The 15,308-nt window shown below is 30.8% G+C and overlaps 2 protein-coding genes across 2 annotated transcripts; one reads left to right on the forward strand and one right to left on the reverse strand.

Annotated features, from left to right (window-relative positions):
• The first annotated feature begins 1,298 nt into the window (after positions 1–1,298).
• LOC130815676 (uncharacterized) lies at positions 1,299–3,983 on the forward strand. Its single transcript, XM_057682163.1, has 4 exons — positions 1,299–2,136; positions 2,185–2,978; positions 3,586–3,820; positions 3,964–3,983. Exons 1-4 carry the CDS (start codon positions 1,299–1,301, stop codon positions 3,981–3,983), a joined length of 1,887 nt encoding a protein of 628 aa, XP_057538146.1.
• Positions 3,984–4,148: 165 nt separating this feature from the next.
• LOC130815391 (guanine nucleotide-binding protein subunit gamma 3-like) lies at positions 4,149–10,685 on the reverse strand. Its single transcript, XM_057681853.1, has 5 exons — positions 10,322–10,685; positions 6,018–6,070; positions 5,853–5,897; positions 5,733–5,777; positions 4,149–4,893 (listed from the first exon to the last, which is right to left on the reverse strand). Exons 1-5 carry the CDS (start codon positions 10,661–10,663, stop codon positions 4,341–4,343), a joined length of 1,038 nt encoding a protein of 345 aa, XP_057537836.1. The 5' UTR covers positions 10,664–10,685; the 3' UTR covers positions 4,149–4,340.
• Positions 10,686–15,308: the final 4,623 nt, after the last annotated feature.

The following is a 15,308-nucleotide window of genomic DNA, read 5'->3' on the forward strand; positions in this document are numbered from 1 at the left end:
TCAAAGTCAACTTGGAGTAATAAAAATGTGATGTACTTGTGTGAAATGTATTGATTGAATGACCCTGATAGTAAGGTAATGTCGAACCATGGACCGGCATGTAAAATCCCGGCGTCCGTGTTGGCCAGCACGTAAAATGCGGTGTAAGACAGGGGGTTCGCTACCTATCCTGTAGAGCTCGAGCATAAATATTGTATTGGAGGGGTGGCGACTCCCACCACAGTTAGGGTTTAGGACTATGGTTCTCACCTAACCAGACCCTTACATATATCAGGTGTCATATTGATGTGCTTGTTGATCACTGATAAACTTGATTAGTGTTGATGCTATGATGCATGGTACGGTTATGAGTATTAACCAAATGAACTTACTCAAGTGTTAAGATTACCGAATTGTATAAGTGGCAGTAACGTACTTCTGTCAAGATCGAGAATGGTATCTTAATGACTTAAAAGTATGTAACAGAAAAAGAACATGGTAAAAATATACGGTGGTGTCAATTAAGTATAAGTTCGTACTTAAATTATTATTTTGTAAATGTAGCGTATAATTTCCGTATTTTGAGCTGGATAGGAAGTTATGCTCGGCGTTAAGTGCTGACCGATTCAATCGGCTGTCATCCGTATCATGGATGGCAGCATTTTGCAGGATTTAGTTCAGGTTCCGATCCAGGCCGCAGCAATTACTATTTATCGAGAACTTAGCTGCTTTTTGTATCTTTATTGATCACTTGATGATGATGTATTTTTTTTTTCTTTTCTTTTTGAGCAAACAATATTTCTTATCAGAGGTAATATTTTACTTCTGTTTTAAACAGTTTTAGTTTTATGATTTAAAGTTTTTAAAAATTCGGCATTTTGAGACTTCCGCAATATTTTTTTTGTATTAAACATTATTATTAAAAGTTAATTATGTATCGAGATTGCCTCTCTTGTTACAACCGGACCACGCCTCGAGGCTTGAGCAGTAACTCAGAAGCTCTTCGAAATCATCAACCCTAATTTTTCAGGTGTGTTTTCTCTCTTTACACCTCTAATTGTTATGTTAATCTTTTTATTGTAGATTATATTTTAGCCGAACTAATCCGCGGAATGGATTGTTGTGCCGAATAACATAGTAGATTGAAGATTATTTTCTTCTTGAGATAATAGTGAAGAAACTCTTCATCTGTTCAAAATCATCAAACCTAAACCCTAAAATACGATTTGTTTAAAAGAATGAAATCCCAAGGATCATTTAACGAAACCATTGACTCTCCTCCTTCTCCTTTAAGTTCCCCTCCAACTCAAGATGTTAATATGGAAGTAGGTGGTTCAAGTGCTTGTGATGAACCATTGGATGATGATTGTGATGAACCATTGGATGATGATTGTGATGAACCTTTGGATGATGATTGGGTGTATGATGTTGAACTTCTTCCTCATGACCCGAGATTGAGAAAAAACATAATGGATTATCCCCCAATTGAAAGAAATCCGGTTAGGAGAGCTTATATTCTTAAAAAACCTTGCCAACCAAAAACACATGTTTTCCCTCAAAAACAAGTAGGTGGTTTATGCCGTTTTAGTGTCAATTGGTTCAAAAAATGGGATTGGCTTGAATATAGTGTTAAAAAAGATGCCGCATTTTGCTTTGCTTGTTATTTGTTCAAGAGGGATGTTGAAATTTACAATGGGGGTGATGCATTTGTTAATGGAGGGTTTAAATGGTGGAATAAACCGGATAGGTTTCAAAAGCATGTTGGTGGAGTTAAAAGTGCTCATAATGTTGCTTATGAGAAATATGTGAATCTAAGAGATGCAAAAAAGACATCAATTGAAGTTGTGTTTGATAATGCGAGTCAAGCTCAAATGGATTCATATCATATTCGTTTGAATGCATCCTTAACTTGTTTGAGATTTCTTTTGGGCCAAGGTTTGGCATTCCGGGGACATGATGAAAGTGAGGAATCAAATAGTAGGGGTAACTTTCTTGAGCTTTTGAAGTGGTTAGGGGAGAAGGTTGACGAAGTCAAACAACATACTTTCCAAAATGGACCCAAAAATTGTCAATTGACATCTCCCAAAATTCAAAAAGACATTATCAATTGTTGTGCAAAGGAGATTACCAAGCGCATAATAGAAGAGATTGGAGATGGTTAGTTTTCTATTTTGGCCGATGAATCAAGTGATGTGTCTCAAAAAGAACAACTAGCTCTTGTTTTGCGGTTTGTTAAAAGAGAAAGTGGATCGGTAGTGGAACGCTTTTTAGGCATTGTACATGTGGGTGACACTACCGCTTTATCTCTTAAAGATGCAATTAGACTTGTTAGTACTACAAAAAATGTGTTGCAAAAGATGAGAGATGAAGGATGGGATAATCTCTTAAAAAAAGTTATTACATTTTGTACTAAACACGAGATTGATGTTCCATCTATGGATGCTCATTATGTGCCTCAAGGAAGAGGAAGACGTTTTGTTCAACAAGCTACAAATCTACATCATTTTCGAGTTGAAATCTTTTTGGAAGTAATTGATTTGCATCTTCAAGAGCTTGATAACCGTTTTAATGAGATTAACATGGAGTTACTTACATGCATGGTCTCTCTAAGTCCTCAAGGTAACTTTTCATCTTTTGATAAAGAGAAGATACTTAAACTTGCTTCTTTATATCCCGAGGAGTTTTCATGTAATGATTTAACGGCTCTTGATCTTCAACTCGATGTGTTCTTGGATGCTATGTTAAACGATGAAAGATTTCATGATTTGAAAGATATCAATTCTCTTTCCATGATGCTTGTTGAAACAAAGAGACATGAGACATTTCCTCTTATACATTTGCTAATCAAGTTGATGTTGATTCTTCCTATTACTACGGCAAGTGTAGAAAGAGTGTTTTCCGCAATGACATATGTCAAAAGTAAGTTGAGAAATAGCATAGGTGATCAAATTATGAATGATTGTTTGGTTACTTTTATTGAGAAGGAAGTGTTTCTACAAGTTTCCGATGAAATGATTATTGATTGTTTTAAAAGTATGAAGACTCGAAGGATGAATTTGTAATTTTGAAGTGTATTAGTGTAAGACATTAAGTATTGTAGACTTTTATTGTTATTTTGGATTGTAAGACTTTAACTATTGATTCTATTATGTGTTATAATTTTTTTATTTTTAAAAAAAAATTTATTCGATTATCCGAACGACATGACGTTCGTATTTTGTACCCCCAGTTTGAAATTCTTGGGTCCGCCACTGAGCTCACCCACTATATATGCAAGTCAACAACCCACTATTTTATCGATGTGGGATCTTGTCTCACATGTGAAGTATTTCCAACATTCCCCCTCACATGTGAGCCACATCATACCAAGAACCACTTTCGGCTCCGATACCATATTAAATTAGGCTGGACTTATTGTAAATACCAGCATATTAACGGGGGAACACAAGTGCACACACTTCATAAGCTAAGGAGATATATACAATCCCAAAACCATATGGCTATGGGAAAAAGGTCTCTAATAGCTTATAAAGCGTGAACACCATTTTCAATTTATCGATGTGGGATAACTCATCCCAACAAAAAGTGCTTTTGATTCACTTTTAGTTTTACGGAGCAGTAAAACGAACCAACTTAGAAGCCCAGTTTCTTTTACATGGACTCGAGCACTGTAAGAGTTGTCATTCATTTTCTGCAGCATTACGCCACCTTAAGATGCTTGCTAGCCGCTGTAAATGCAGTTTGGAGCGAGAACCATATGATGTTCGAGAATCTCCAAACTGGGCAGGCTTGGCATCGAAATCGTGTGCTTTAATTTGGTGGTTGGAGCAAAATGTTCAAAGTGTGCTAAATTAATTGTAAGGCATTGTATTAGATTCTTCTCGCCTTCCGATTAGAGGTAGAAAGATCATCTCGCCCATTTAATCTGATGATTTCGGGTTAGGGAAATGTTGTTTCTTATGGTTGTTTCACGATTACTCACAGAAGGAATGTATCTTAGTTAATATCCCATTACTGTAATACTATTCCAAATCATTTGCCCCAGTTTGGCGACATAATTAATCCGCTATTCCGATGATTTTGTTACATTTCTATGTAAAACTTGATTTTATTATAATCTTGTGTACAAATTCAATCTATCTCTTTACATCACATGGTAACACGATCAAGGAGACAAAAAAATTAAACCCGCTTCATAATATATGTGAATTGGCCTAAATCGCCTTCGGGGAGATAACATTTAATATTTTGTACAATTATCGAGAAAATTTTTTTTAACACATCGAATGATTTTGAACATTCATAATACAATGGTACAGGATGAAAACGATTCACATTTGCATATATCTTAAATGGACAACCTAACAGCATATGCAACAATGCTTGCCGCAGCAACAATTTTTTATACTGCCTACACACCCTAAACAGTTATTGCATACATCTGAACAACTCGGGACTTTCGGACAACACTTGCAGTTGCATAAATCCGAACACGTATGACATTTGCAATTACAATTGCATAAATCTGAACACGATGGGCATTTCGGACAAGAGCAGTTGCAATTGCAATCGCAAATGCACAATTCCGAACATGTAGGGCACTTCGGACACAAGCAATTACATTTACAGCTACAACAGTCGAAGCAACGAAGAAACTTGAAACTGCAACAACTTCCACAGTTTCCACAACTTCCACATGTTTTGCAGCTTCCACTACATGGGTTTTCGGGCCAGATGCAGGAGCAAGGATTACTACAACAGCTGCACTTTGGTAACGAACATCGGATACATGAGCAGCAATCATTTAAAGTACAGGATTCACATGAACAGCATTGGGGTGGCTTGAGATTTAGAGTGCAGTCTGAGCACCCTGTACAACAGCAAATCCATGATAGGCTGAAGCATGACAATCCACTGTTTATCGATGATACTGTAGTTAGTTCAAAATAATATAGAAGCCAGACTAAGATTATACCAGATTAAACTTGGTAACAACGGGGAATATAGGCTCACGCCTGCTCAGGCCATGATCCGATGACCCGAGTTATATAACATACATACAAGCAAGTGTTCAGCCCAAGTGTAGTATCCTGGATTCGCCCCTACTCGGTAATACTATTTAGTATTCACACGGTGCACTCGTGTGAGTATTCTTTATGATCCATAAAACAAGACAGAAGATGTTAATCAGGAATATGTGTGATCTTTTCCTTTTTCTTTTGATTGGGAAAAGGTAGAAAAATATACATATTTGATAGAATTAAAAACTTTAACTTGGTTCAACAAGAAAAAGAGCATAATGGTCAAAAGTATGCCGCATAGAAATATAAGTCATTCTTCTAACCCCTCCCTTTTCCTTTCAGCAAGTCTTGTATAAGATTGTTTTACTGTGAGATAGGTCCATACAAGCTGTCCAAATTATTTATATTAAATTTCTTTTTTTAAACTATCTCTAAACTATTTCTTTTAATAAATTAAAATTGAGTCAGCTTCTATTAAGCCATCTCACGGTGAGACAGTCTCTATAAAGAATTTATCTTCTCTTTTACAATCTATTTAGGTAATGAGAAGATTTTACTACGTGGCATGAAAAATATACTCCATTTGATTATCTTTCCGATTGCAATTAGTCTCGAATGTCCAACGAATCCTGATCTATAATAATTTTAACTACAAAGCGATGTACTATAACTATCATGTAAGATTCAGTGTGATGCACAATGCATCGAGTTCAAATGAACTGAAAAACATACCAGAGCCACTTCCAAAAACGGCAGGGCTTGCTAGATTTCCGATTTCTGCATAAAGATTGGAGATAAGATTTAGTATGAAAGACGATGTACATTATGAAATTATAATCGAAAATGACTTACGTTGGAAGCAATGGATCTGCATTTGCTGCAACAAAATCAACAATTCTGCAGAAATAATCAATTTCAGGTAAGCACAAAATGGATTATTTGTAATATTGTTATGTTATGCTTAAAGTAAAAACATAAAAAAGATGCTATACAAGTCTATTGCAAAACCAAGCATACTCTTTGCAGCATCTTGATGCAGGCTGAAGACGGTGTGCAAGTTTCAATTCCTCCTGTTTATGATGAAGTTAATGGTTAGAAAAGAAATCTATGTAGAGGACCATTGGCACTCATATATTGGTTAATGTCAGAGTCTTAATCTCAATCTTTTGGGATTACGACTCTGACATTGTTGTTGTTGAAGGGAAAAATCGGTATAATTAACCCAAAATGATTTTGTAACATTAAGGGAGATTTAGGCACATCAAAGGGAGGAACTCTTGGTTGACAACAATTATTAATTTGCGAACAAAAAACTTTTTATGAACAATGTTTCAGAGTGGCGTGGTAAATTTCATTAAAAATTTACAGAACAAAATCATTGTCACTTTTTAGTATCAATAAGCAAACAGGCTGCAAGAGGTGTTTGGTTTGGCGGAAAACTATTTTTCAAGGGGGAACGCAAATAAAATTTAATTTTTCTTTGTTTAAATGGCGTTGGAGCTAGATGAAAGGATGGAGGAAAATCAATTTAGTTTAATTTCTGAAGGGAACATTAAACAGATTATAGTGATGAAAACTCTTCTCCCCCCGAATTTTTTTTATTAATTTTAATCTTCAAGCAAACAAAAGAACGGAAAATGAGGAAAATCAAGTTTTTTACAAGTTAGGTTTTGCCTTGCATGAATTTATATCGTAAACATACTCTCTCCGTTTCACTGATTTTACTAATATCTCTTTAAAGGTCTCATGACACAACAAAAAGAATGAAATGGAGTATAAAACGGAAACCTATACAATGAAGAACACATATTATGTTTTGAAAAGCACATAAAAGTAAGCAAAAACATGTTATGTGGTTAGATTTCTATTACAATAAGCTAAGGTACCTTAAAAAATGTGCATGTAATGTTTGTCGGAAGCATGTGAAAATGGAGATGGAGCACCTTAAGACTCCATAATTACTCATCTCTAAATCCTAAAAGGTTATACCACTAATTATCTTCAATAATACATGATTTTATAAGAAAATAAGTTTTCTTTTATAAAAATGTTTCTACCACTTTGATAATTTCATCAGATTCTAATTTATACATTCTTCACTTTGTTTTAATACCATTCATAAAATTTAATATTTTTAGTTTTATTTTCTCAAGCCACCCAACCAAATTTAATATTTGTACGCCTACAATTCTACTACATTAAAAAAAATACTCCTATCCCAAGAGAGTTGCTACATTTTTTATTCAAATTTGGTTCATATCCATTGCTAAAATTTTGTTTTTGACTATAATCGTCTTTTTTCTAGTTCACTAAAATATTAAATTTATTTTTTACCTCATCCATATATTTATTTTTCCATGCAGCACACTTTGTACCTTTCATTGAGAAACACTAATTGCACATGTACTTTATTTATAACTAATCTTATAGGACATAGGGAGTAGCAATCTGAGTGGGACCGAAGAATATAAAATTTAGATGTGTTCAACAGCCCGAGTCGGGACAAAAATTTAAATGCACTAGGTCGAGGTGGGTTATGTCAAATTTAAATTGGACGAGATGGGTCAAAGCCCATTTAAACCGCATCTACTTTGACCCGTTTTTTAAAAGTTCATATAACAGTTTTTTTATTCTACTTTATGGCCCGATGGATCGACCCACCTATATATATAATAATATCATAAAAAAAAAGCGGTAACATTTATTTTGCAACCAATTCCTATAATTATCCGACCCTGGCCCGACTCTTTACACCAAGGCTTGGTAATGGCCCGACCGGATAATGACCTACTAAGATGTGACCCAACCCATGACCCATTGAGTTGTCCAGGGCTGGCCCTAGATTTTTAAGGCTCAGGGCGAAAGATTATTTGTGGGCTCCTAAACTATTGTATATATAGAAATGTTCAAACCTTAGCACCAATTGAAAAACTAAAATTTTTGGACACTGGGCGTAAACACGCCTTACCCTTGCTTAGGGCCGGCCCTGTTGACCCGCCCCGTTAAACACCTCTTTCTTTCTCATGTGCACCCCATTTAGTATTTGGCACTCCTATTTACTAAGCTTAATTAATTGATTAATCATTGAAGAAACATAACCCAATTTTTGGTAAAATATTTTCATAACTTGTCTCCAATAAAACAGGTCCGAAAGTAGATTGCCAAGTGCCAACATTTATAGTATGCCCTTATAAAAGGGTTATTTTGGGTGTTTGGTTAAAAAAAACTGAGTACCTGCATGACCTTAAGGCCAGCCCCCAAGAATTCTGAAATTCTGGGTTCCAAAAATTGACAAAAAAAACAGTAAATTAAACAGAAAAATGGATGCATTCATAGAATGCAACAAGCTTTAATAACACTGACAATTAGAAAAGCTATAAAAAGAAAGAAATTAGTTTCAGTGTTTTCTTTTCTTTTGTCCAGAAAAGAAAAGCTTCCATAAGAGAAATACTGTTACTTTATGTCCAGAGAATTATCAGATTACTATTCTAGAACAGTCAACAGAGTCACACAATTACTCCTACTTCAATCCTTAAAAAACCTTAATTTTCCTTTAAATTTAATTATATTATAAATATATAAAACCAATTTCTTACAACAATTAAAAGTTTTTTTTTCACTTATTCTAATTATAGTTTTTATAAACGACATATAATGGATATGATGATCATGTATTGGGATGGGATACATTATATTCTTAAATTATAATTGTTCAGAATTTTTAAAAAATAATTTGCAAATTAAGCCTTAAAGATTATGACTTTTGAAAATTACATCCTCAAAGTTTATATTTTGAGGATTATAGCCATTATAGTATCAAAGTCTATGTTCAAACCAAATCACATCCGAGCATTTTAGTAGTCGTAATTTTAGGTTAAGTGGTCGAAATTTAATAATTTGGCCCGATCACCGTAAATTATGATACTTTGGTGGCTGTAATTAATTCGAAAAAAAAACAGCAATTCGCAAAAATACTAAACTTTAAAGCCGTAATTTATAAATTATTTTTAAAAAAATTAAAACAGCAGCCATATCAAAGAGAAAACTAAAACCAAAATAATGTCAACAATTTGAGTATCCGTTTCAAAAGATTTTGATAAAATCCAGGTGCTATCAAGGGTAGGGGGTAAAGTAGGCCCAGAAAAGCCAAGGCATAGTTGTCTTTTGAGTCTAGACAAGTTGGGACACCCAAATCTCTATAATATTTAATTAAAGGTTATCAATTTAATCATCCCAAAATAAAACAAAACATGTAGTTTGATTAAAAGAGAGAAGCTAAGCTTAAGGCTACTACCTTTTTCCAATTAAATTACAAATGACATTATTGTTTAGAAATCATTGATATAAGTACCAAATGTGTGTACTTACCTAAGTTAAAAATAAAAAAATAAAATAAAATAAAAACTCTTTAAAATTAATATTTTAAACTTTAAATAAACATTAAAAATAAAATTATTAAAATAAATTATAGAGAAAATAATATGCCTAAAATTTTATAGCAAAATTTTCCATTCTTAACCTTTTATATATGACGAAGGACTTACTTTGTTACGCTATGAGTAAGTTAGAGAATTACTACATAAAAAAAAATAAAAAAAAAAGTGCAAAAAATTAATATATCTCTTATGCTCACCCATGATTAGACGCTTAAAAAATGATGAAAAATATTAATTAGCTAATGCTTAATTGAATATTAATGGAACAACAAATTCTAAAATTGGGGATACAACAAGTTTAGATTAGATAAAATTTACCAAAAATGGAATTATTAAGATAATCATCCTTTATTTGATGAAAAATTTTACATTGTCCTTCCCAAAATATATTAAAATCTAATACCAATTTCAAAATGACAAAAAAAGTAATTGAACCAATTCAACCTAATTAATTAATTTTATCAAGCTAAGAAAGATAACTTCACCAACTATTCAAATAATATTACATAAATATAATATATGTTAGATTTGATATATGATGAGTGTACATTAAGTAAGCTAAAGACATGCTTATGGAGATAAGCAACACACAAACTTTTTTTACTTCCTTCTGTTACTTTTTTTATCACAATTTTCTAGATGGTTAAATAAAGACTCAGAGGTTAAATTGAAAAAATTAACATAACTAAATATTTAGAAATTTAGATAATTAACTCGATAAGAAAATAAAACACTTATTTATTAAGGCTAAAATTATTTTTGGTGAAAGAGATAATAAACCTTATCGTTCAAATAAAAAGAAAAATCTTCGCTCAGAAACTTAAGCATCTTAATTAACGCTTAAAAACATGAATAAATTAAAATAAATTAATTTAAAAAACCAACCTCAAGAAAGCTCTTTTCTCTTTCGATGACTTGAAGTCTAACCATTTCTCTTCTTCTCCCATACAAATCCGGAGGAGATTTGGGTCTAGGAGGAGGTAGCGACTGAACCCTGAAACCCGGGCCCGAGAGCGAGCCCGGACCATCGGTAGCCATTAGAAAATACAAAAAATAAAAAGCGAAATGGGCAATTCGGGCAGTGGGGGAGTAAGTAAAGAGTAGGTAGAAGAAATAAGAGGAATTGTGTGAAAGGAGTGTGGTGTAGTTTTCTGACAAAACAATTAAGTGACTGAGTGACTGAACATTGAGCAGAGAAAGAAAACAGGCAATGAAATGTTGAGACATGACATTTAAGGCGTAGCCTGTCCATTTACAAGTGTTTCTTTTTATAACTATCGTTTGGCTACATCTACCTATCTCATTATTAATACATAATTTTTCATTCTTAAATTACTTGTTATATTATTATTTATAGTTATTTTATAATAAAAAACATAATTTAGTAGGATCTTATTTAAATCCTCTAATTGCATACTTTTATTATATTAACTTTTGAAAAATTACCGTGAATAATATCACCTTTTGTTAATTTCCCTACAATAATATCAACTGTTGATAACCATCAATAACACCAACTTAAAAATGTTTTTGCTAGAATAATATCAATTTTATTTTATCAACTTATTTACCAATTTTTTTGCAATATAATCCTATAGTTTTTAACATGTTAGGAATTTTCCAAGAAAACACCCTTAAGTTGGTATTATTTATGGTTAATTAAAAGTTGGTATTATTGTAGGAAAATAAACAAAAGATCGTATTATTCCTGATAATTTTTCCTTAACTTTTTAGAAAATTTAGCTTTGTATAATTCGATATTTAAATAATCAAAATAACACATTAGATTACGTAAAATGTAAAAATTAAATAAAATGAAAAAATTATTAAGATATTTTAGTCTCCAACTCGACAATAATAATAAATATTTTATCCGTGGACAATAATAATAAGTATTTTTTTATGGTTTTGAAATTTATGAATATTAAGTTACTGTTTACTGATAAAGCTGGTAAGAATTATTGATAGTACGAAGGTTGAATTTTTGGGTGTATTAAAAATTTGTGGTAAAAGTACGTAAAAATAAAAAAATAAATGATGGGTAATTGACATAGCAATGGAAAATTGTGCTCTGCTTTTAGGCTCTTACATATACACACACAAACATAAACTCAGTAGTTACTGACTTTCTGGTGCTGTGAGCCTGTGACTGTTGTAGTGGACTGTGCTGTAGTGGGGTGTAGTACTGCTCAGTACTCACTACTCTCCATCTTCCTGCTTCTTCCAACATTTATTTTATTTATTTTTTAATTCATTAATTTAATTATTAATATTTCTAATTATGTATGATAAAAATTATAAAAGTTTAATATTAATAGTCTTTACATTTAGATAATCAAATAAGATTTGACTTAAAAATTAATCACAAATTAAGAGTGATGAATAAATAGTGTCATTTTTACCACTGTTGCAACTAATATGGAAAGGAGGAAGTATACGTTTATAAGCTTAGTACTCTCTTCAATTCATTAGTAATGTCTCATTTGTTTTTTGGATACTATTTATCGCTTATTTTTAATTTATACTTTATTTTATTATTAATCTATAAGTTAAAGCATAGTAGAGTAAGATCTTGTTTTGATACGTCTCAATGCAAGGATTATTTATATCAACTTTCTATAGTTTTTAATTATGCACAACTAGAGATACTTTCTCCGTTTCATATTACTTGCACCAAACCAATATTTATACTATTCATCATTCTATTGTAATTTACATATTTGGCTATTAGGAGAGAAAAATATAATCATATGAAATCTTGTTTTATTCGTCTCGTTGCATATTTTCATAACATCAAACTTATATAAATTTTAGTTATATGCAATTTTAGATACAAACGATCCGACGAACGCATTGAATTAGGTAAAATGTGTTTGTATTGAATAAGTGCATTGAATAGAGGGTATAAATCAAATAAGAGAATACTACTTTCTTTATATCAATACCTTTGAAGCAAAGAATATTGTGGCGTTTTTAATAAATTGAAACAAAAAGAGAAAACAAATTGCGTGGATTAAATTAAAAGAGACTTAAAATAAAAGTGGTAAATTATTATCCAAAAATAAAACTACTACAAAATAAATAAGACGGATTAAAATAACTTGATACAAAACAAATAGAATAAAGAAAATATAGAATTGGACATTTGGTTCGTACATATTTTTTCTTAATCTCTCGATCACGATCTTAATCATTTATTTTCTAGTGTACTTAGTCACATTCTTACATTATTTTTGTATCAACTAATTGCCTTCATCCTTAATTTAACTGACTTTTCAATATTTACTTAAAATGTCTAATAATTATATTTTTTTTAAATGACTTTTTAATTATTTATTAAAAGTCTTTAATTATTTTGATTTAATTGATTTATTCAAAATAAAGTTTCTTCTTATGAAAAAATTATAATTTGAAACTTTGTTTGTGTATATTTTTATTTATAAATTAATAGATTGTTCTGCTTTTATAATTTAAAGTTGATGGGTTTTATAAATGAATTGTATTTTTTGATCACTATAATTTATCTTTTAAATTTGTTGCATTATTCCGGGCCTTTGCGAGACTATAATGATTGATCTGTAATAATAATGAGTCTTACTTCTAATTTATAGAGTCCCATGTTTTAATTTGATGCATATTTCATTCGTTTATTGAATTTGATACACAATATTTAAAAACTCTCAATTTAATACTTCCTATCTAATAATTCAAAGGTACATGGAGAAGAATTCATTAACCCTTTCAACTTCTTTTGAATTTGCTACTCCTTTCTATTTAAGCTATTGATCTCATTTAATTTTTAAAATTGTTTATTAATTATTTTTAACTTATATTTCATTCTTAATCTAAGTTATATTTTATTTGATTCGTTTCAATGTAAATATCATTTATATCAACATTTTATAATTTTTACTTATGTTTAATTAGAAATATTAATAATTGAATTGTTACATTAATAAATATGCTTAGTTAAATAAAACTATTAGATAAATAGGAGAGAGTATTAAAATTGAGATTTTTTTTTACAAAATGATTTTGATGACAAACTCAAAAAAAAACAAAATGTTTAATTAGAAATACTTATGTTTAATTGCAGCGTTTGCAGAGCAGGTGGTGGGTGTGACGACGCCTTAAGCTGATTAACACGCGTGAACGGAAACAGAGCGAGAATCTGATACTATTGCATTGTCACCTCTTTTTCTCACACCTTTTTCCGTAAATTCTTTCCAAATGTTTTAACTTCTCTTTTACTCCCTCATTTAAATTTAAATATTTTAATTTTATTTAATTAAAAATTTTAAATATAAATAAAATTTATTTTAAGATGAATTAAATAGATTTTATTTAACTATGTGTCCTAAATTTTTAGTAAAATATATAAATTAAAAATAATTGTTAAATAGCAGTAAAAAACAAAAATAATATTTAATCAGATAGGAATAGGAATAGTTCTAGTATATATTTTCTAAGAAATACAATATCTTCTATGTAGGTTTAGTATTTGTGGGCAATATTTTCCATAATAATTCTTAATATTTTTAAATGTACAAGCGAAAATCACTCCAAATTTTTATAGTTTCATAAACATTCCTACATCAAGAATTTTATCCTACACACAATATTAAAATAAAAAAGTTGTAAAACAAATAAGTTTCAAAAGTAAACTTGTTTGGTTCTAAAATTGTGAAATTAAGCTTTAAAATTTAACTTATTAAAGCATTACGATTTACAAATATATACAAAGTATTATTGAGTCATTTTCTCTATAGAGTTCAATTCATACTATCAATAAAAAAATTAAAAACTTTTTATTCTTTAAGAATTATTAAGGTATCGTGTGGGCTTTTTGTATGGTGCATGATGAACCAGTTAATCAGTCAATCAATTAGGAGGATTCAATTACAGTTTGGTTTATCTAAGTAATGTAATGTGCCATGTCATTTGGACTAAGTAGTTGCTTAATCATTATATAAGAATTCTTGCTACCTTGTATTAGAGTTTTAATTTTACACAATAGTACTTCATTTGGAGATGTTTATTCCGATTATTAGATCGATTTTAGGTCAAATTGAGTCATGTTTCCACACTGGTTTTTATATAATTGTAAATTCATTTTTAAATAGGGTCAAATCAGATTCGATTACAGGGTCAGATGAGGTCGGGTTAGTATCAGCTTATCAGGTTGTCCAAATAGTTTTAAACACCTCTTACTCCATCTATCGCACTAAATTTGCTCTAAATATATTTGAAGCGTAAGGGGTGTTCGGAAAAAGGTTGATAGCTAGTAGCTGATAATTGATTATAATGGCTGATTGGACCAGCTGAATTTAATAAATTGGTTTGACCAGCTGATTTTAAATCCCGTACTATGAGCAGCTTGTTCAAAAACAGTTTATTCATAACAATAAATTGTTTCAACTTTCAACCAGCTAGTTTACCAAACATTAGCATTAGCTGGTGTGACCCCCCCAAGCTTTTATTAGTATCAAAATAAGCTAAAATTGCTCAATAAGTTATTTTGTCAAACACCACCCAAATTAGGCAAGTGAGAAAAAGTAGTAAACACAAATTTTTATAAAGAGTGAGAAATATATAGATGGATGAAAATGTAAATTCATGTGTGAACAATAGTTAATGAAACACTACGGGTTATTACTCAAATTTAAAATAAGGCATATTTAATATTCCTAGAATAAACTAAATATAAAATTGGCAAATTTCGGGAAACAGTGAAAATAGTTCCCATATTTCACCTCGGGTGTTATAATAAAATGATACTAAATATAAAGCTATTCGAGAATGTGACTTTTAACTAATAGTTCCTCAACTTCACTTTATGTGTTTGATTTAGTTTGACACATATATTAATGTA

The sequence above is a fragment of the Amaranthus tricolor genome, chromosome 6 (genome assembly GCF_026212465.1).
Source record: "Amaranthus tricolor cultivar Red isolate AtriRed21 chromosome 6, ASM2621246v1, whole genome shotgun sequence".
In the NCBI taxonomy this organism is placed as follows: domain Eukaryota; kingdom Viridiplantae; phylum Streptophyta; class Magnoliopsida; order Caryophyllales; family Amaranthaceae; genus Amaranthus; species Amaranthus tricolor.